Source organism: Xyrauchen texanus, chromosome 25 (assembly GCF_025860055.1).
Source record: "Xyrauchen texanus isolate HMW12.3.18 chromosome 25, RBS_HiC_50CHRs, whole genome shotgun sequence".
Lineage (NCBI taxonomy): Eukaryota > Metazoa > Chordata > Actinopteri > Cypriniformes > Catostomidae > Xyrauchen > Xyrauchen texanus.
In genome coordinates this window covers 11,033,998-11,057,063 of record NC_068300.1, presented here as the reverse complement: position 1 = coordinate 11,057,063, position 23,066 = coordinate 11,033,998, and the positions used below count along the sequence as shown (strand labels likewise).

Here is a 23,066-nt window from a genome sequence, read left to right as displayed (position 1 = left end):
GTCATAAGATTGGTCTACTACCTTCATTATAAAAATAAAATACAGCAATAGACTTCCAGCCTTATAGCAAATTACAAGGACAAATCAGAGTCCACACGAATGCAAGGATGGAGTGCAGAGAAATAATATAAAGGAAGAATGCCGTATATTACATGACTGAAATCAGACAATGACAATGATCTGTCCTGTGACAGATGAGTTTGGCTCATATGCTAAGATTCAGAGAAAACTGTGAATCCAGTCTCCTATGCAACCAAATTGGCCAGGTTGCTAGGGAGGGTAGAGTCACATTGGGTAACCTCCTTGTGGTTGTGATTAGTGGTTCTCGTTCTCAATGGGGCGTGTGGCAAGTTGTGTGTGAATCGCGGAGAGTAGCAAGAGCCTCCACATGCTGTGAGTCTCCGTGGCGTCATGCACAATGAGCCACGTGATACGATTGACAGTCTCAAAAGCGGAGGCAACTGAGACTTGTCCTCTGCGACCCGGACTGAGGTGAGTAACCGCGCCATCACGAGGACCTACTAAGTAGTGGGAATTGGGCATTCCAAATTGGTAGAAAAGGGGATAAAAAAAAAACTACAAAATCCACATTAAAATAATCTGATGGATGGAAAGTAATGCATTATGAATGGTAAATGGTCTGCACTTATATAGCGCCTTTTTAAGCCTTAACGGTATTCAAAGCGCTTCACACTGTGACTCATTCACCTATTCACACACACATTCATACACCAATGGCAGCAGAGCTGCTATGTAAGGTGCTAGCCTGCCTTCTAGCACCAGTGTTGCCCAAGTTGCTCCCAGTGAAAAGTGCCCAAGGACACTTCGGCATGTTGAGTCGTGTGGGCCGGGATTTGAACCACCAACCCTGTGATTAGTGGCCGACCCGCTCTACCAACTGAGCCACAGCCAAATTTCTGGTGCTATTTTGTGATTGGTTGGGGCGGTACATCTCACCCTCAATGTTTGCAACACATAGCCCACGCCCAAATTGCTTTTAACCAATGCACAAATCGTAAAAAAAAGTTGGCCAATCGTTTGTTTGGGTGGGCAAGACTCAAGTCTGTCCATGCCTACATTCGGCCTAGCTTGAGAGTCACTCATCACCGCACATATCTTTGTAAAAACCCATCTGAATAACACACTAAAGATACATTCTCATCATGATAATAGTCGTTACAGGTAAAATAATTGTTCATCCTGCAATAACAGCATTGAGGCGGCTTCACGCAAATGCTTATTAGTGATATGCGTTACTTCACCACAGAAAAGCTAAAGAGGGTGAACAAATCTTTATGAATTCTTACTCAAGCCGTTTTGGAGTTATTATTGGATCATATCTCTCTTGTTTTTGAAAGCATCTCTGGTGTATGTGATGTTGAACAGTCATGGTGTTTGTTAGTTGAAAGTGACAACAGAACTGTTTTCTATATAGCAATCGATGTGGTATAAATTGGCTCTTTGGGAAAAAACAACAACAACAAAAAAAACATGAGAAATACTCTTGCAGAATATAGCCCCTAACAAAACAAATCCAAACAAAAAAAACAAAAAAAGTAGATTCCTAGAAACCACAATGACACTGACAGATTCAGACTTGGTCCAGTACTCTAACCTGTTGATGCTCCATCCCAGAGCTGTGTCTTCACTGAGGGCATGACCACAGCCAGAGATTTGGAGGAGTGCTGTTTGTTGTTCCCTACAAAGTCAGGGAGGCGTTTAGGGGTGAGAGGAGTGCTTGTGGAGGAGTCTGAATCCTGGGAGTCATGAACAGTCACACAGCTGATCACATTTGCACGCTGGTTTACACTACAGCTGCCATACAAGAGAAAAGAAGGATCACAACATTGATCTCAAAATTTAGTTATCAAAAACTAGTTGCAACACGATACAATTATAAATTACATCATCATCAATGTTAAAGGAGTATTGTATTAAATGCCTGTCAACGTTTTCATTTTTGTGGTGGCGCACTGTGTATTACAACTATTAGTGAAATGTCCAAAAAGCTGCTCCTGCTGTGATTTTGTCGAGGCATTAATTAATGCTTAAAAACTGACATTTTACTTTTGGATGAATTTTTAACCATTCTTTAGGAGAGTTTACTGCAATCTTCACACATAAAATCACTCAAACACGGCACACATTGTAATTTTAGGAGTTTCTGCACATTTTGAGTACAACACATGGCTCAAGTGAAATACAAGAGAATAATACACATATACTGTATTATTTATAAGGATCATATAATACATAAAACTAGAATGCAGAGTTTTGTTTTTTATGATGCAAGGATGACAACACCTTGTAGGTGGAATCTTCCTGTCATCCTCGTCCTCTGTATCGCTGTGGATGGTGATGATGCTGACAGCCGGGCTGGGAGTGTCGGAAATGATGATTGGCTGGGACGCATCACCGCAGTTGTGCCCCACTGAAGGAGTTGGCTGCATGGAGGACGTGGGCCTGCAAGATAAATAAATACATTATTTAATTTTTTTATTACATTAAATTAAAAAATAAAATTAACTACATTCTACCCTAAAATGGAATTCAAATACATGGCTAAAATAAACAATATTATTATCAATAAATTGGGCTATAAAACTGTGATGGAGGAGGAGGGCGGGGCTAGGCTGTTAGAACACACACCCGGACCTAGGCTAATCAGCTGAGAGGGGGATAAAGATGAGCAGGAGGTGCCAGCTAGAGAGAGAGAGAGAGAGAGAGAGAGAGAGAGAGCGAGAGCGAGCGAGCCATGCAGCTGCTGTGTGTGTGTATATGTGTTTGTGTTTAAGTCGATTTGAGTTAATTTGTTATTAAAACTTATGTTAACTGTTCAGTCGGTTCCTGCCTCATCCTTGCCCACCTTACCCTGTTACATTGGTGCCGAAACCCGGGAAGGAGGAGAGATGTGCTGTCGCAGAGTCCTTGCCTCTGCCATCCGCCAGGGGAGCAGCTGCGGCCGTCTGCCTGGGGATGGAGGGGGTCACTACTGGCCGCCAAGAGCCGGAGGAACTGCTGTCCTCTGCCGAGAAAGGGAAGGAGCCGTTCCGTCTGCCAGGAGTCGGATGAGCAGCTGTCGTCCGCCAGAGGTCATAGGAGTAGCTGAGGACCAGGTGACGGCGTGTCCGGGGACCGGCGAGCAAGTTTTCTCTTTCACTGTCGCTCTGCCTCGCTCTTTCCCTCCCCTCGTCTCTCCCAGGGCTCCAGAAAGGCGGGGAAGACCTGCCGGCAGGCACGGCCAGAAGGGCAACACGTGGAATACGTCATGCAGGAGGTTTCCCTGGCCTGAGTCGGGTGATGCAGGAGTGTGACGAGGAGGAGGGTGGGGCCGGGCGTGTGTCCTGATTCGGGCTAATCAGCCAGGATGGGGATAAAGACAAGCCGGAGGTGCAAGTTCGAGAGAGAGCCACATGCGGCCACTGTGTGTGTGTCTATGTGTTTAAGTTGATTTGAGTTAATTTATGTTATTAAAGCTTACGTTGATGGTTCAGCCGGTTCCCGTCTCCTCTTTGCCCACCATACCCCATTACCAAAACATTATTAAAAGGTCATGCTAACTTTCATTATTGTAATAATACAGATTATATAGACCAGCAATTTTATAGTTTTATTTTTAAATGTTTTGGAATACATATATATAAAAAAAACCTGGCTTTACCTGGCTCTGCTCTCCGCATGACGACCCTTTGACTTTTTGACCCCGCTCTGCTGCATGCGATTGATGGCTCCTCCTGTGTGGGAAGGCTGTGTATTCATGTTACGCCCCTGTGCAGAGCCCTGCTGCGTCCCGTCGCATTGACCACCATGTCGACTCCTGGCAGAGAACATTAAATGGATGCTGTGTTGAGAAGCATAATTCGATAGAAGCTCTTCAGGAGTCAAAATTTGCATATTTAATATAGCTTTATTGCAAAGACCTGTAGAACGAATACCACATGACTTCCATGACTAACAAAAATATATTATTTTAAATACTGTGCACTTGGGAAAAACTTGGAACAGATATGGCAAATATTCCAAATGTATCACACATATAGTTTATCGACAATAGGGGTGGGTAGAAAGAGCTTAGATAATCTTCTAAAAAAAGTTTATCACAATTTTAAGATATCATAGTTATTGATGGGATACATGAGATTTGTACATTCGAATCAAATATGACCAAAATGCTTAAAATCAAATGGAAAAAATACAATTTGTAAAATGAATATTTTCACTGGGAAATCTGTATTAATACCCAGTCCTAATCAACAATATTTATGCCACCCCATTCTCTTGTTATATGTATTGGCCATTGAAAAACCCACATTGGTTGACCTCTAGTACTGACCTCCAGTTGTTGTTCTGTTGGGTGATGCCATCTGAGAGCAGAGAGGTCATAGGAGAGCCAGACAGCACAGGCTGGCCAGGGTTGTGCATGGTCATGCCTGACATCTGCTGCCATGAAGAGGGAATGAGGATCTGCTGTGTGCTTGCTGGCCAGCCCTGCTAAAACACACAAACAAACACACAAACACACAGTTATAGCGTTAAATAGGATTATATACTATAATGACAATAACATAAATGCACTGTAAATAAAACATTAAACAACAAATTATTTTATATCACTTCTTTTTGCTCTGCTATGTTCCTTGTAGGTATATTACACATGAATAGGCCTTCAAACAGGTGCACTTTGACAGACAGATGCATAATGAGCACATAAATCATGGACACATTCAGTTTGTCTGTGGTTGAATTCTTCCTGTCGTACATGTCTTACAAGCTCTTTTAAAATCATGCAGAACTCCAATAAAACACAGATTTGTTGCCATGTTGCTTAAACACCTGGAATCTTTGTCTGCAGATGGGGGAGATACAATATATAAAGCTTTAGCAGATGACGAGGAGAATGCAAGATACATGAGCAAAACGTTGATCAAACAATAACATTTGTGCTGGGAATATTAATAAAGTGAAGAATCAGGTTACAAAGTAAGGGTTGTCAGTCCACTGATCTGCATAGAAAATTACTGATTAATTAGAAGGAGAACGAGTCCATGAGTATGTGTTTTCTGCCACAGGAGTAAGTCTGTGGAAAAAGAGAATCACCTGCATTGCAAAGAATCAAACAGCCATGCTTCACTGGATAGAGCCCTGCGGCACAGAATGGACTCAGCAGTGCCCAAAAGAAAACATGCCTTGTTAAATCAAAGTTAAACAATCACTTTCCACCTTAAACTCTTATTTTGCATCCATAATCGCCTTGGCCTGCAACAACATCACTAAGAAATGGCAATGTGCATTGAAATGACATTACTGTAGGTACCTGTGACATGTTAGGCCAGAAAAATACTCTACGCAAGTACGCAAACCAGACACAAATGCTTACCCAATGGATTGCAAGCATATGGTTGAACATACTTGTGTTCTTATGTTACTGTGGCCTGAATAATCGACAGTCATCCTTGTGTTGCATTATGAATTGAGTTCTAACACATTTAGAAACACAAACCCACTTAAATGCAAGCTAGAATTATATACGTCGCAAACTATCATAGAGTATGTTTCGGGCCTTACTGTGACTTGCCTTAGAAACATCTGATAATGCAACGCGTACTTACATCGCACTATGAATTGATTTCTGACATTTCACAATGCAAAAACTTTTAAAAGTAAGCTTTCGTATTTGCATTACTAGAGTATAGTGTCTTTCATTGGACTGCCTGAGAATGCAGCAAATACTTGCACTGCATCATGAATTGCATTGACACATTTTGGAATGCAATGGTGCATGAAATTGAGCTTGCTTAGCTATAAGTATTTGTGCTTCGTACCTTTGTAAAGTATGCTTCGGGCACTTCTGTGTCTTGCGTTGGAACACCTGAGAATGCAGCATGTACTTACATTGCATTACAAATTTAATTCGGACACATTTCATAAAAATCGAGCTTGCTTAGCTTGAAGTATTTGCACTGCATGATTTCATAAAGTATGCTTGGGGCCCTACTGTGTCTTGCATTTTAACACCTGATAATTCAATGCATACTTAAGCTACATAATGAATCAAGTTGACACATTTTGAAATGCAAACATTTAAAATTGACCTTGGATTTTTGTGTTGCATACTTTTGTAGATTATGTTTCGGGCCTTAAAGAGTCTTTCATTGGACCACCTGAGAATGCAACACATACTTGTGCTGCATTAAGAATTGCATTCCAACACATTGTGGAATGCATGAAATTGAGATTGAGAAGCTAGAAGTATTTGCGCATTGTATTTCCGTAAATTATGTTTCGGGCAATTGTGTTGGAACACCTGATAATGCAACGCATACTTATGCCACATTATGAATCAAGTTTTGACACATTTCGAAATGCAAACATGCTTAAAATTAAGCTTGCATAGGTAAAAGCATTTGTGCTGTGTACTTTTGTGAAGTATATTTCAGGCCCTACTATGTCTTGTGTTGGAACGCCTGATAATGTGATGCATACTTGCATTGCATTATGAATAGAATTTTGACATTTTGAAAAGCAAACACACTTAAAATAAAGCCTTCGTATTTGTGTTACAAATATTTAGACGATGTTTCGGGCCTTACTGTGTCTTGCGTTGTACTGGCTGGCAATGTGACGCATATTTGCATTGCATTGAGAATTGCGTTCTGACTCAATTCGGATTGCAACAATGCATGAAATCAAGGTTTTGTAGCTAGAATCGTTTGTGTTTTAGTCCTTGTGTAGATTATGTGATTTTGTTTCTAGCTAAAGGGGCAGGAACTTCAGACCAGATGCGTTCTTGTGCTTAAAAAGATATACACAATGCAACAAATATAACAGTATGCAGGTGTCTTGAAACAATTTTTAAATTTTTATGACATTCTTTTTAACCTGACATGCAGCACTTCTGTGCGAGACTTGGCGCTACAGTCAAAGATGTCCGTCTAGTGCATGTTTAGATAGAACCAGGGGCATAGATTCCAGGGGGGATGGGGGGCAGATAACCCCCCAATAATCAAAACAAGCAAGAACAACCCCCCCAGTATTTACACACATGAGTCTAATGGGCTGAGTGTGTAAAATGTACACTAGATACACTAATTGCACATTTGTGTAATTCAAAATATGCTTGGCCACTTAAAGTTACTAACAAAATCTAAAATAACCTCATAACACTGGGGTTTTGTAGACAGGAGAGAGAATGAGAGCATTTCTTTGCATTTAAAAGTCATTGTCAACTATAAAAATAATAATAATCACATCGTTCAGCCCTACACTCCACCACCATTATTATAATATTGACAACATATAGTGTAAGCCAAACACTGAAAAACTTGAGCTGTAAACTCCATCAACTGAAAGATCAAGACCCTTTCACATGCAACAGTAAATTACACCCCCCCCCCCAAATTTGCAAAACACTCAGGGCGAGTTTCATTCAGAAGCGATCATCAATAAGCCCTATTCCCTTTGACGACTTTAACATCCACTGTGAGAGCTTTGAAGGGGTGACAGTGTGGGGCTCAAAAATTACTAAACTCTTTAGAAAGTTTAGAATAATAATAGAATAATCAATAATTTTTTTTTATCGGAAATTCTGTTTGGAACGAACTAACAGCATAGCTATCATGATTGTTCTCCCTTTAAAGTGCTCTCAGATGGGTCAATCATATTTTACCCAATAAAATGGAGGGAATGAACAGAGAAGCAAGGCACATATAAGACAAAGACGATTAGGACACCTCCAGGTAAAACATCATTCTCTCATGAACAAATACATTGTGAACCCTACCTGTGTGACCATGCCAGGCTGAATGTGTAGTGGATGGGTAGATTGGTTCTGGGGTACAATGGGGACAGAATTGTCCATTCTCACTGGATAGCCTGCATGCTTGTTGGATGTCTGCAGCCCTGATGAATTAAACACAACATAGCTAGCAAGAACAATGGAAACAGTCAATGTCTTTCCTGAAGCATTATGAGAGGGCCAGAGTCTAAAGGAAACTGAGGTAAGGTGTCAGGGGAGGAAGGTTAGGATGTAGGAAAAAAGGTGTAGGGCAGCAAGTATAAATTAGCCTTTAGTAGCAAGTACACTAGATATTCATGTATACTTTTTTGGACTGTCTATCGATTTTTAATTGAATTAATTATTCACAATATCATGATTAATTGAATTAAATCGCAATTAATCGCATATAATCAATATTGGCCAAGGTCCTCAAATAAAAATAAATAAAATATACAATGAATTAATTATTATAAATAATCATATTTATATAATTATAAATATATACAACAAAAAATTATGAAATACATTAAATTATTGTGGAAGACAAGTACATCATTGAAATGTTAATTTCAATATCGTTTAACATACTTTAAGCCAATTATTGGCCTACAGTCCACAGCAATAAATTTTGCAATTGAATTTGTCAATCTGTCTGAGGTAGATTTAGGTGTAAAAGTAATGAGGGTAGATTATAGGGGAAAAAAGGTGAGGTATAAGGGGTAGGGTGTAAGGAGAAGGGGTAGGGTACAGGCTCACCCTGTATGGTAGGAGGGCACACAATGAGGGTTTGCTGGAAGGGTTCAGTCTGGGCACACAGCTGAGTGGGGCGAGCCTGCAGTGGCACACTCTGCTGTGCCAAGCCTGGTATATTTATAGTGGCCTGCTGGTACAGACCAGGCTGGTAATTCAATAAAGGAACGTTGCTGCTAAGAGACAGGGACTGGCCCCCCGTGGAGGCCATCTGGTGGTTACGGAAAGAGAGAGAAATTCTTAAAAGCACTGTCTAAACACAATTAGCACTGAACAGCTAAACATAGCATGCACACACTACAGTAGCTTGTCGCTAACATCGCTACTCAATCATTTAAGTATATTTTGAGGGTTTACAGTTACAATCAAGGGATAGTTCACCAAAAAAATTAAATTCTCTCATAATTGACTCACCCACATGCAAAACCAGATGTGAATGACTTTCTTCTGCAGAACACAAATGAAGATTTTTTTGAATAATATCTCAGCTCTTTAGGTCCATAAATCGCAAGTATCTAAATATATCATGATCAAGATTTCAAGCTCGATTTCACTTCCTTGTGCTTGACGCATGTGCTAGATGGCTCTGTAGGAAGTGTAATCAAACATGAATTCATGATTTATATATGTTGTATTTTGGTCCATTCTCACCCAAAACCAACTGGATCGCTTTAGAAGATATGTATTTAACTACTGGAGTCTGATGGATTATGTTTATGCTGACTTTCTCTCCTTTTTGGAGCCTCAAAGCCTGATTACCATTCACTTGCATTGTACGGGAAGAGCTGAGATATTATTCTAAAAATCTTTGTTTGTGTTTGACAGAAGAAAGAAAGTCATTGAGTAATTGATGAGAGAATTAAATTTTTTGCCTGAACTATTCCTTTGAAGGAAGAAAACAGGGTGGGTGAACGATGAAAGAATGTTAATTTTGGGGTGAACTATCCCTTTAACGGTATTACAAACAAAGAAAATGTCCCTTAATGTATCTGTGCAGTAGTACAGACCTGACTATGCTGGTTGAGCTGACTGCTGAACGTGACAGTGAGGTTGGTGGCCCCTCCGGGGGCGTTGTGACTGGTGAACAGGTTCTTGTTGTTGTCAAAGGCGGTACACCTGCGCTTGCAAATGTCCATGTTTTGGAAGCAGGATTTCACACTATGAGAGAGGGCAGCACTTCTGTTAGTGAAGTTTTGAGGATTAAAGACAGAGATGTGACTATTGCAATGCCTACTTTAAATCATTAACCACGTTTCCACTCTCAGATCAAATGAGGGTGTTCTTGGCCATGGCTAGTTATGTTCCAGCACTTCCAGGGCTTCATCGTGCCTCCACTGGGCTTTCTCTGGGCCAATGGCCTTTGGCCCGCCGATTACCCTTGGGCCAAACAAGACCAACTGAAAATTGAGGCGGGGTCAATGTCAAAGGTGGAGTTTAGCTGAGTCAGGTCAGAGGATCAGCAGTAAGATAATCATTACCAATTTTCATATCTAGCAATCAGCTAACCTCAAACAGATCAACTGAGAATGGAGAATCATAAGTAATGGTCAGTAGATGAAACCATGGCTCTTCTGGGATGCATAAGCTATAGTATCATGTGTTATATGAGGTGATCAGGCTGAAAAATTAAGACCAGGTTTTAGTGCAACGCTGCAGGGCTATTGGCCGATGGTGGGAACGCAGATTAATTTTGGTCTCGCGGCTCGAGGCTACTGGCCCCAGCCGACCAGTTGACCAGTGGAACAGTGGCTATTGGATCTGTACAGTGCACTGTGCTTACTGAGAGCTGTGCGGGAAGTGAAGTAGGTGAGCCATCGTCACAAAAGGATGATTGAGGGTCTTGGTGGGTGTGATCCTCTTGTCTGTGTCTAGTGTTAGCATTTTCTTCAGTAGGTCAATAAACTCTCTCCGATCGGCCTTCTCCGCCAAGATATCAGTGCCCTCCAAATTAGTCATGTTGACCTACAGCAAGAGACACAAGACTTGAATGTCTACTCTCTATTCTAATGTTCTATTCTCTTAAGGATTTAGGAATAGTCCTTGAATTAAGCCAACAAAACACAACCACATTTTTGTGAGAGGTGCATTTTTATCAAGAGATGGACACCAACTTATCTCGTACGTGATGTTGTGACACTATTAGTGATGTTTTGTTCATAAACTAATCAGTCTTTTTGAAAGAATCTTTTAAGTGAATGAATCATTTTCATTCACCTACATACATTGCTTTGGTGGCTTTTCATGCCTGTAAAGACAGACTTTAGTGTTAGCCAATAACATTCGATTGCAGACTATGAAGCAGCATATCATTGGTTTTACCTGCTGAACGAAGACACCCTACACTGAACCAGTCGATTCGGTTGTTAATGAACTAATATACTCGTTTGTGAATGAAATGAATGAATCATTCATTCATCTTGTTTGTGAACGAGGATCTGCTGACTGGCTGAACAAGAGGAGAAGCTGCATTTCGTTCAACTAGAAAAGGGGCCAGATAAATTATGAATAAAAGTTAGTGATGATTACTACAGATTACAATTATATGGACATATTGAAACTCATTATTTATTAGGCTAGTATTGTTGCATTTTGTGCATAGCTTGATAAAAAGTTGTGCTTAGCGATTCACAATATGATAGATATGTTGTCACTTGTGGGGAAATGCTAGTGATGCTTAAACACTCTGCAATGCTGAAGTCTCTTAGTAAAACTGTAGACACGCAAATATTAACAAAGGATAATTATAACTTTTCTGGTCGTGAAAGACTCTGCGCATTTGGTACCAGGCAGAAGCACAGACTGGTGCAAAGGCATACTTTGCAGAAATTGTCAATGAACCACTAGACACTATGACCTGCACTGTTTGCCACAAATGTGCAAGCAAAAAAAAGTTCAATAATACCATTGGCATAGGGATAATATATATTTTTTAAATAATGCAAAATTTTGTTTCGTGAGCTGTAAAAATGAGGGTGTGCCAAACCCTCTTTGAATTAAAAAGAGCAATAAATGTCCTGTGTTCCATGATATACCACCTTTAATACCCTTTTAAAAGGGTATTTTTTCCCATTCATAATTATAATTAATGTAGGCATGTTCGTTTCTTTATACAAACATCCTAAATCATTAGGTTTGACACACTTTAGCCATAGATAATAATAAAATTATAACAATATTTTTTTCAATAATACCTGCATCATGTCATCAAGACAGTTGAAAATGTATTTGCGAGCCTCTTTGGACTTTATGCCAAACTCTGCCTCCTGCTCTGTGGGAGTCTAAAAACAGAAAGACATCAGTGAGGAAAACATTTGATCATCGATTGGTCGCTTATGTCTTGGGAAGTGAAATACACTACAGTGTTTTAACTGGGACATGCCTTCAGTCTCCAGAGAGGGTAGCTGGAGTCTGGACCTCTGTGGAAGAACCTGTTGGTTTTAGTACCGGCACTCAGGAGATACTCAGCTGGCAAGCCTTGTGTCTGGGATATGTAACGAATCTGCAAATCAATCAGAAATATGCATTATGTACTGTAATATTTCGATAACCAAATATACTGTATAAAGTACATCCCATTATGGGCTTGTATGCACAGATTTTCAAGAGGTGGTGTTGGCAGAGGAAGATAACATGTTGGTTATATGATTATATACAAGTGGTCGAACAATAAATTTGCATTGGTAGATAACAGTATCCGCTTGGCAGGTTAACAGAAGTGTTAGATCATCCTTGCATCAATTTGTACCGGCAGTCTTAAAATAAAAAAATTTAAAATAATAATTACGAAAATAACAGACCTGATCATACTCTGAAGCTCCAGGATACAAAGGCCAGCCCAGAAAGAGTTCAGCAATGACACAACCCAAAGACCACATGTCAATGGCCTCACAGAATGGAAGGCCCAGGATGATCTCTGGAGCTCTGGACATATAAGTGACAAATAAATGTACAAATCACGAGTTTAGAGATATCTTTTCATTTTTTATTATTCTAAAATATTAGTAAACTTTGAAATAACACAAACTGAAGTATGAGAGTTATGTAGAGACCACAAAATTATTACCAAATTAAGACTACAGGGTGGCCCAAAAATAAAAAAAACACCGGGCCACTATGTTTGATTGCTCATAACTTAAAAATGCATTAAGGCATTTGCACGATTTTTGCCATACTTCTATGACTTTTTGTAAACAACAAGAACTTGCTACAATTAAGTAAATCGTTTGGCCTCCAAAAAACAGGGCCACATGGCAAAAGCCATAAAGCACCTAAGTTTGCTGCCATTACATTTTTTGTATTATTATTTATTTATTTATTATAAGTTGTTGCTTACAATGATGTCATAGTGACATCATTTTGTTATTTACAAGAAGTCGTATAAGTCCTTCAGAATATATAAAAATCATGCAAACGCCTTTATGCATTTTATTTAGTGTAGTTATGAGCATGTTCATTACATTTGCACATTCCTTATTATATTTATATGACTCATGGGAGAATGACATATACATATATACATATATATATATATATATATATATTATGTGACATATATTTAAAGGTAAACAAGGTCTTTAGGGATGCTTGATTTAACGTGACCATTTCAGCATACACTCCAGACAATTAGCTCTTTGGCTGAACATGATTCAATTGTAGACATTGGTTCCACTTGTTTGAAATAACTTAATGTAAACTCAACACAAACACTTTGTGTAGAAAGGACCTAGTTGAATTGGGTAAACCCAACAAAATTAGACATGTCAAAGTAACTCAAATCAATTTCTTTTATTTCTTTATGTACTAACTAGTGAAAGTTAATGTTAGCATGCTAAATACATGCTACATTTCACATCCCAGGCAAAGCAAGCTGGAAAATGGAAATCCCCTGCCCAGTTTCATCAATGCTACAAAATGTATTCATAACTAAATGGATAGAACACAACGAAATCAAGTTGTGACAAAATGTTCTATAATTGTGTTGCTTTATTTTATTTAAATTAAGTAAATTGAACAAGCAGCAAAAATCCTTTTTTTGAGTGTAGGTCAAAATAAATGATCATGTTCTTACATGGTCGATATTAGAAGCCATTAACTGACTTCTATAATTATTGAGCTTACTCTTTCTATGCCAGGCTTAAAAATAAACCATTATCCATCTTTTATACTGTACGTTATTGTGTTTTTAATGCCAAATCGAAATTTCCTGTCATTCAGGTTTTGGTGTGAACAGACAAAATTGTAGAGATGTACAGTATTGGCAATCCATCACATCAGTTTTTGGCTGTAACATGAAAATGGCCAGATAGTTGTGATAATGACTTGACCATTGAAAACTGTCCCTTACCGGTAGTATCTAGACTGCAGGTATGTTGAGCACACGGCTTTAGACACGTGACTGGCTGAACCGAAGTCAATAACTTTAACTCTGTAGGGCTGTCTGGTGGGATCCACCAGCATGATGTTCTCAGGCTTCAGATCAGCATGAATCAGACCTAGACTCTTGAGTTTCATGAGTGCGGTGCCAACCTGCTGCAGAACTGGCCGGATACACTTGAGCAGCAGAGGGCTGAACTTGCTGTGCTTTAGAAAGTCATACAGATTCTGCTCCAACATCTCAAACACTAGACAGGTGTGGTTCTTGTGCTGGAAGCACTCGTACGAGCGCACAAAGTTGAACTCATCTGCGTTCTCTGTGCTTAGACGGCTAAGGATGCTGACCTATTAAAAAGACAACAATTTAAGGAATTATTCACCCAAAAATGACATTTACTCACACTCATGTTGTTCCAAACCTGTATGAGTTTGACTTCCATGGAACACCAAAAACAGAATTTTTGAAGAATATCCTGGTCTTTACTAGATAATGAAATTGAAAATTGAGGGGTCGTCATGCTCCAAAATAACAACAACAAAAACGAAAACACTATAAAAGCAATCATAAAAGTTGTCCTTTATTTCAAGACCTCAAAATGTTCACCACCACTGTAGCTCTCAAAAGAATTATGGCGGAATTGACCTTAATGCCAGTGTTGAAAAATGCTGAGAACCAGTTTTTCCTGCACTGCTTTGCCACCACTGAATCCACAGCAAAAAAAAATTTAAAGCAATTTTACACAAGTTTTGATCTTGCAATCTTAATTGAATGATAAAAATACAGTGTATTGTAAAATCGTGATTTGCGATTAATTAGCTAAAATTTGTAATCGATTCTCAGCACTATATATAGATAGTACAGTGCATCTGGAAAGTATTCACAGCACTTCACTTTTTCCACATTTTGTTATGTTACAGCCTTATTCCAAAATTGATTAAATTCATTATTTTCCTCAAAATTCAACAAACAACACCCCATAATGACAACGTGAAAGAAGTTTGTTTGAAATCTTTGCAAATGTATTAAAAAAATAAATCACATGTACATAAGTATTCACAGACACTCAAAATTGAGCTCAGGTGCATCCTGTTTCCACTGATCATCCTTGAGATGTTTCGACAACTTTATTGGAGTCCACCTGTGGTAAATTCAGTTGATTGGGCATGATTTGGAAAGGCACACGCCTGTCTATATAAGTCCCACAGTTAACAGTGTATGTCAGAGCACAAACCAAGCCATGAAGTCCAAGGAATTGTCTGTAGACCTCCGAGACAGGATTGCATCAAGGCACACATCTGGGGAAGGGTACAGAAAAAATTCTGCAACATTGAAGGTCCCAATGAGCACAGTGGCCTCCATCATCCGTAAATGGAAGAAGTTTGGAACCACCGGGACTCTTCCTAGAGCTGGCCGCCTGGCCAAACTGAGTGATCGGGGAGAAGGGCCTTAGTCAGCGAGGTGACCATGAACCTGATGGTCACTCTGACAGAGCTCCAGCGTTTCTCTGTGGAGACAGGAGAACCTTCCAGAAGATCAACCATCTCTGCAGCACTCCACCAATCAGGCCAGTATGGTAGAGTGGCCAGACGGAAGCCACTCCTCAGTAAAAGGCACATGACGGCCCACCTGGAGTTTGCCAAAAGGCACCTGAAGGACTCTCAGACCATGAGAAACAACATTTTCTGGTCTGATGAAACAAAGATTGAACTCTTTGGCCTGAATGGCAAGCGTCATGTCTGGAGGAAACCAGGCACTGCTCATCAACTGGCCAATACCATCCCTACAGTGATGCATGGTGGTGGCAGCATGTTTTTCAGCGGCAGGAACTGGGAGACTAGTCAGGATTGAGGGAAAGATGAATGCAGCAAAGTACAGAGACATCCTTGATTAAAACCTGCTCCAGAACGCTCTGGACCTCAGACTGGGGCGAAGGTTCATCTTCCAACAGGACAATGACCCTAAGCACACAGCCAAGATAACAAAGGAATGGCTACGGGACAATTCTGTGAATGTCCTTGAGTGGCCCAGCCAGAGCCCAGACTTGAACCCGATTGAACATCTCTGGAGAGATCTGAAAATGGCTGTGCACCGGCGCTCCCCATGGAGCTTGAGAGGTCCTGCAAAGAAGAATGGGAGAAACTGCCCAAAAATAGGTGTGTCAAGCTTGTAGCATCATACTCAAAAAGACTTGAGGCTGTAATTGGTGTCAAAGGTGCTTCAACAAAGTATTGAGCAAAATACTTATGTACAATTGATTTTTGTCATTTTTTATTTTTAATATATAAAACAAACTTCTTTCACGTTATCATTATGGGGTATTGTTTGTAGAATTTTGCATGAAATAATGAATTTAACAAATTTTGGAATAAGGCTGTAACATAACAAAATGTGGAAAAAGTGAAGCGCTGTTAATACTTTTTGCTCTGTGGACATCAATTTGAAACACGTGCCACCTACCTAAACATTGTTTCAGACCAGGTACACCCTTTCATGGCAATGTATTCCATGATGGTAGTGGCCTCTTTCAGCAGGATAATGTGCCCTGCCACACTGCACACATTGTTTGGGAATGGTTTGAGGAGCATGCTGAAGAATTCAAGGCATTGCAATGGCATCCAAATCCCCCAGATCTCAATCCGAAAGTAATAAAATTGCATAGATTAGGTAAAGGGTACAAAATAATATCCAAATATTTGGATAGTCCAGTGAGCACAGTTGGATAAATAATCAGGAAGTGGAAGTTGCACCAAACCACCCAGGCACTGCCATAAAAAGGCTATCATAAGTCTGTAAAATATTTATTTTTGGAGATGGACAGCCCAAGTTTCCTAAACCTAGAGTGGCCAGGATATCCTTCAAAAATTCCTGTGTGATCCATGGAAGAAAGGAAATCATATGGGTTTGAATCAACATGATTATATGAGTAAATGATGACAGAATTTTCATTTTTAGGTGAACTATTCCAATTATCTATACTGATGTAATGGCATATGTTTGATGCTGGTCAATTGCCAGCTGATTGTTAATTTTCTTGCACAAATTAATAACATACCTCTATTTGACCCTGACGGGCATATGATGGGTGATTCTTGAGAATCTTAATGGCCACGATCTCATTGGTTCCACGCTTCCAGCATTTCGCCACTTGTCCGAATGTTCCACGTCCAAGAAACTCCAGCACCTCATAACTATTGGAAACTGAGCAGAGGATCTCGTGTTGGACCAGTTGGTAGTCGCCCTCGCTGTGGGAGTTGCTGCTTTTTGTGGTGGAGGTGGAATGAGTGATGGACTGAGCCGTGGCATTGCCTCCACCAACACGGTTGGGCAGCACAGGCGCCGAGAGCTCCTCTAAGATCTGCACGCTGTCACTGCTGTCCACCTCCTCGCTTTTCCGCTTCAGACTGCCTTGTTTCTGGTAGCCCACGCAAGTCAGAGAGGCGGAGCCTACTTCTTTACCATGCCTACTGGATGAAGATGATGAGGAGGAGGATGAAGGCTCTGAGATACTGCCGGTGCTATCCGCGGCACGTACCACTGTCTGTTCACGCGAACTTCCGGGAGGAAAGACTAGGTTGGAGGAGTTGTAATTGGGTTTGAAGCCGGATGTAGAGGGGGAGGAGCTATTGGTCTGCTTTGGGCTCTGCTGGTAGTAGCTGCTTTCTTCTGATTGGCTGCTCACGTTCCATGCATGGTTTTCCACCTTGAGTTTTTTGGAGCGAGGGAGGCCACTGGAGGATACGGAAGGAGAGGAAAATGCTTGGAGTTGTGAGGACATGCCTAGAAATGATAAAGAGTAAAGGAATTAAGTCAGCATGTCACCTTTTAAAGAATAATCTGGGTTCCGCGTTAAACTCAATTGACCGAATTTGTGGGTTAATTTTGATTAACATAAAAAAATTTGACTCGTACCTCAAAAAAAAAGTACTTTCAAAGGAAGTGAATGGGGCCAGTCAATAAACCTTAAAATACACTCGTTAAAAGCAACAATATGTATACATAATACTTTTAACATGATTTTATTGTAATAAAATCTCTTACCACCTTTATCAGTATAAAGTTATCTCCAATATTACAACTTTGTAGTCATGAAGACATAAATCCGGTAAACCCCGGAATCTAGTAAACGGCATAACACCGTGTGACAGGGCGGAGGATGGGCCCCTTATCAGGCTTATCAAGCCTCAGAGAGGGATAAAGGCCGACTGCGGATGGTGGTGTGACAGAGAGAGAGCGTTTACGGGCAGCTGTCCGTCATATGTGTGTGTTTGTATCTTTTGAGTTAAGTTCTCATTAAAACTATTATCTATATTGTCAAGCCGGTTCTCATCTCCTCCTTTCCATTAATCCAGTTACACTGGTGCCGAAACCCGGGAAGGAGGAGGGATACACCGTAGTGGAGTTCTCGCCGCTACCATCCACTCCAACGGAGCAGCTGCGACCATCTGACGGAGCAGTCGGGGCCGCTGCCAGGGGCGGGGGGAGACCCCTACCAGCCGCTAAACGGGGCGGGTTAAGAGAGGACCACCGACCACGAGTGGGGAGGGGCTCCCGACCGACTGCCTGGAGCAGGAGAACCACTGCCAGGGGCGGGGGAGACCCCTTCTGTTCCCCGAGAACACGGCGGGGTGTTCAGTCCGCCAGGGGCCGGAGGACTGCCTCCGATCTGCCCAGAGAGGCACAGCTGTCATCCGTTAGAGGGTGGAGGAGTAGCCGAGGACCAAGATATGACGTATCGGAGAACCGGCGAGTAAGTGTTTTTTTCTCTCTCTCTTATATCTATTATCTATATTCATTAATCCCTTTACACACCGGCAAATCCCTGAATTTACCATGATAAAATCATGTTAACATGTATAAATGTTTGTTTATATCTTTTGTCTATACTTTTTAAACTGCATGTGTTAACATTTATGGACTGGCCCAATTCAATTCCATTGTAAGTGCTTTACTGTATTGCTATTTTTGCTATATTTTTGCTTTATTTTTTTAATAAACGAGTGACTAGTCTAAATAATTTTCATTTTTTTTGGTAATCAACAATATGCAAAAAATGCTGTCAAGAGCTTAACATGTATTAAACCCTGAATATTCCTTCAACACATAGAAAAGTAATATTTATGAATTGGATTCATTGGGTTTATGTCATAGTATCACAATATTGTTATTTAAAGCTGCAGCATGTAATTTTTGCACCAGTAGTGGCACAACACAGAATTACAATGTAGGTAGCCCCGGCCCAAACTCGCTAAAACAAACAGATCAATGACTATCCTCAGAATTAAATACTAGCTTACTAATTACTGAATATTGCTAATTATGCACTGGAAATGCGTACTATTTAAAAAAAAAAAGAGAAACAGTAACTTTTATTCAATGATAAACTTTTCAAATGATAGCATGCTACATTGTTGTAACATTACCTCATCATGTTGCATGTGAGTAGTGTACAATCATCATCTTGGAAATAAAAATGATTCTTTTGCATTTTAAACATCCTAATCTGTTGACAGTCCAATCAAATAATTAGTCAAGATATTAAAGAAATGCACTGGATATTACTTCTAACTCATTCATAACACTGGAAATTGATGGTTAAAATGAGTGTATTGCATTTTATTTTTAGCATATGTTCTGTGTGCTTTGCATACTTTAGCATACTACATATATGTAGTAGGAGTAGGTAATCAAAGTATTCACTACATAAAATAAATATGCATACTGTTTAAACTGCAAATAGTATGAGAAGTATATTAGTATGCTATTCTGAACATAGCCAATGTTTTTGAAAGCACCACAAAGCTACATTTTAATGGGGAAATTAACCTATTTTTTTGTTAGGTTTTTTAAAGCCTATAATGCCATCTGTATCATATTTGATATGCTATATTCTAAAGCCTGTGCATCATTAACATAAACTAAAATTTGCAGTTGTCTACAATGCACTAGATGTCTTCTGCCACCTTGTGGACGTTTACTGGCATTTCTTTCAAACTTTCCTAAAACGTCCACTTTTGTATTGCATGTACTTTTTTTTTTTTTTTTTTTTTTGGTAAAATCTTTGCTGATTTTAATTAAGTAAAAGTGACAGTAATTATTATATTGTTACTGATATTTTAAATGTGTATTTGCTGAAAATAAGCAACTTGTGCTCCACTAAAATGTTGTATATTATTTTATTGAAAAAGTCTTTTGAGGTATATCTCTCACTCGCCATTGCATTCAATTCATGCCCACAACAAACAAAAAAATTATAATTAATGTGTGAACTAAAATTTCTGTGCATTTTCATATATGCAGCCTGCTCTGTCATTATAAAGATCTCATTATTTTACATTACAAGCTATTATGATGTCATCTTACCATAAGTTCTTGAGACTCAGCAAACATTTTTCCTTTTTTAAAAGCCAATATAGTGTTTGATGCATAAAAAACATAATAAAAATTGTTCATTAAAAAATAATATTTTATTCATATTGTATTTGATGTGCTGAATTGAACTTTGAGACATTTCAATCCATATTTATAGACCAGGTAGAGGAAGTTGTCATGGCCAAAGTCTCAAACATTTGGCATCTCTGAAAAGCCTCTGAGTCCTCTGATAATACCACAATATTTACCACTGTAGCATGTATGGACTTACAAAAATTAATTGCTCGGCCTCAGAATGATAATGACCTTTAAAGCCTAATGTATCAAATAGGATACATAAATAACATCCAAAAAAAAATATATATATATATATATATATATATATATATATATGATATCTTATGATAAAATTATGATATATTTATACACTGCCGGGCCAAAAGAAAAAGTCGCAGTTTGGATTTAAATAAGCAGATACTTAAGAGTCTATGATTGGACCATTATTGCAGTGATTAATATGTTTCAGCTAGCAACAATTCATTTAACCCAAACCGATGCAGTGTGTAACTTCTCATTTCTTAAACAACAATGTCGGAAGACGTATCCCGTGGTCATGGAAAAGATGGCACTGTGTTTCAGAACTGAGGGTTAAGAACTGTCCAAAGGATTATTAAAACCTGGAAGGATAGCGGTGAACCGTCAGCTTCACGGAAGAAATGTGGTCAGAAAAATCTTGAATGATTGTAATTGGAGATCACCAAAACCCTTGGTGCAGTCACATCATACAAAACTGACAGTAGAACTCACAGCTATGTTTAGTAGTGGAGGCAGTGTTATGATCTGGGGTTGCTTCAGCTGGTCAGGTCTAGGCTCAGCAACGATTGCAGCAATAAAATGAAGTCAGCTGACTACCTGAATGTACTGAATGACCAGGTTATACCATCAATGGATTTTTTCTTCCCCGATGGCAAGGGCATATTCCAGGACATCAATGCCAAGATTCAATGGGCTCAAATTGTGAAAGAGTGGTTCAGGGAGATGAGGAACCATTTTCACACATGAATTGGCCACCACAGACCCCTGACCTTAACTCCATTGAAAGTCTTTGGTATGTGCTGGAGAAGACTTTACGCAGTGGTTCAACTCTCCCATCACCAATACAAGATCACAACCAAATATTAATGCAATTGTGGACGTATATAAATTTTGTGACATTGCATAAGGTTGTCGAAACAATGTCAGGACGAATGAGCGCCTTAATCAAAGCTAAAGGCGGTCCAACGTAATATTAGTGTTTGCGACTTTTTTGGGGCCAGGCAGTGCATGTTTGTCTAATAGTACTAAAAAAACAGTTTAAAGTCAAAATTTGTACAGGGTTAAAGTAGTTTATTTTAAAAGTGAAATTACACACAACAGCTTTAACGTGAGAACCAAAATGTGCAATTAAACCCAGAATAAGTTCCCAAAAGAGTAAATGAAAAGCTAATACACATAAACACAGACATCAATTAACTTTTCTCAGAAATAATATATCATATCTAGTACAGCACTCTCAGAACAAATCAAATGCCTGCTGCAATAGCAACGGCTGTAGCTAGGTGATCCAATGTGGTTGCTATAGAAATGGCTGTAGCCAGTTAATAGGGAGGTGGTTGTCATGGAAATGGTTGCTACTTTGTTTAAAAAAAAAAAAAGGAAGGAAGAAGAAAAAAAGAGGCGTGGCAACAACAAACGTTTAATCTAAACTCCATATCTTACAACATGACAGTCAGGCCATAGATCATAGACAGGATCTGCCTCAGATTTAACAGGCTGCGTTTTCATCACATTTATACAGCTTTGCATTTAAAAGGGAAATCATGCAACATTTGCTTGCAAACATACAAGTCAACATACATTATATCGTCACGGTCGAAACAAATACAACATGAAATCATGTATGCATGCAACACACTTCCGTAAGATGCGATATTTACTGTCTTTGTGCAATGCAACATTGCAGCTCACCTGCTGTATGTTAAATTCCTCAGCTCAGAATTGACAATTGTTCCTCACCTCCCGTTAGGCCGCATTGTTTTCCTTTTCTCCCCCTCTTATGAAAATGTTCGGCCTTGAAAACACTGCATTATTCGAGCCGACGCACTTTCAGAGGCCGATATTATAAGGCATACTCCAACACAGTATTAACTCCATCGTTATACATTATTATTCTGCAAGGCCAGCGCAAAGAAATATGGAAAATCTGGGCACCATTTCCGGCCCGTGAGATCGGGCGCTGATTGGTCAGACGCGCGTCACGTGAGGCATAATTCAGCGCTGCAGAGTTGTTTTGAGTCTCTGCGGCAAAGTTGCTCAAAACACGCATGTAAATTCTGTTTTTCTAGTTACGTACTGTTTGATAAAAACGTCTCCGCTTAAAAAATAGAAGTCTAATTTAAATTCGACAAATTTCAATTTAAAGGGATAGTTCAACAAAAAAAATAAAAATTCTCTCATAATTTACTCACCCTCATGCCATCCCAGATGTGTATGACTTTCTTTCTTCTGCTGAACACAAATTAAGATTTTTAGAAGAATATCTCCGCTTTGTAGGTCCTTACAATGCAAGTGAATGGTGATCAGACCTTTGTAGCTCCAAAACTCGCAAAGGAAAAATACACTGCCAGTGCTGGAATATGCACGTTCTGTCAGGGAAGAAAAAGATCCATTGATGGGATAACCTGGTCATTCAGTACATTCAGGTAGTCAGCTGACTTCATTTTATTGCCACATAATGTTGCTGAGCCTAGACCTGAC

General features: G+C 39.5%; 1 protein-coding gene across 1 annotated transcript in view; it reads right to left on the bottom strand.

Annotated features, from left to right (window-relative positions):
* The window catches only part of hipk1a (homeodomain interacting protein kinase 1a), a 29,130-nt gene extending 6,601 nt beyond the window's left edge, over positions 1-22,529 (bottom strand). The window contains 14 exon segments of the mRNA XM_052092150.1: positions 1,616-1,815; positions 2,305-2,463; positions 3,662-3,817; positions 4,334-4,491; positions 7,781-7,899; positions 8,534-8,738; positions 9,535-9,685; positions 10,308-10,489; positions 11,719-11,805; positions 11,907-12,026; positions 12,325-12,448; positions 13,872-14,245; positions 16,954-17,678; positions 22,278-22,529. Coding sequence (XP_051948110.1) covers positions 1,616-1,815; positions 2,305-2,463; positions 3,662-3,817; positions 4,334-4,491; positions 7,781-7,899; positions 8,534-8,738; positions 9,535-9,685; positions 10,308-10,489; positions 11,719-11,805; positions 11,907-12,026; positions 12,325-12,448; positions 13,872-14,245; positions 16,954-17,676 — 2,758 coding nt within the window. The 5' untranslated portion in view covers positions 17,677-17,678; positions 22,278-22,529.
* Between the last annotated feature and the right edge of the window lie 537 nt (positions 22,530-23,066).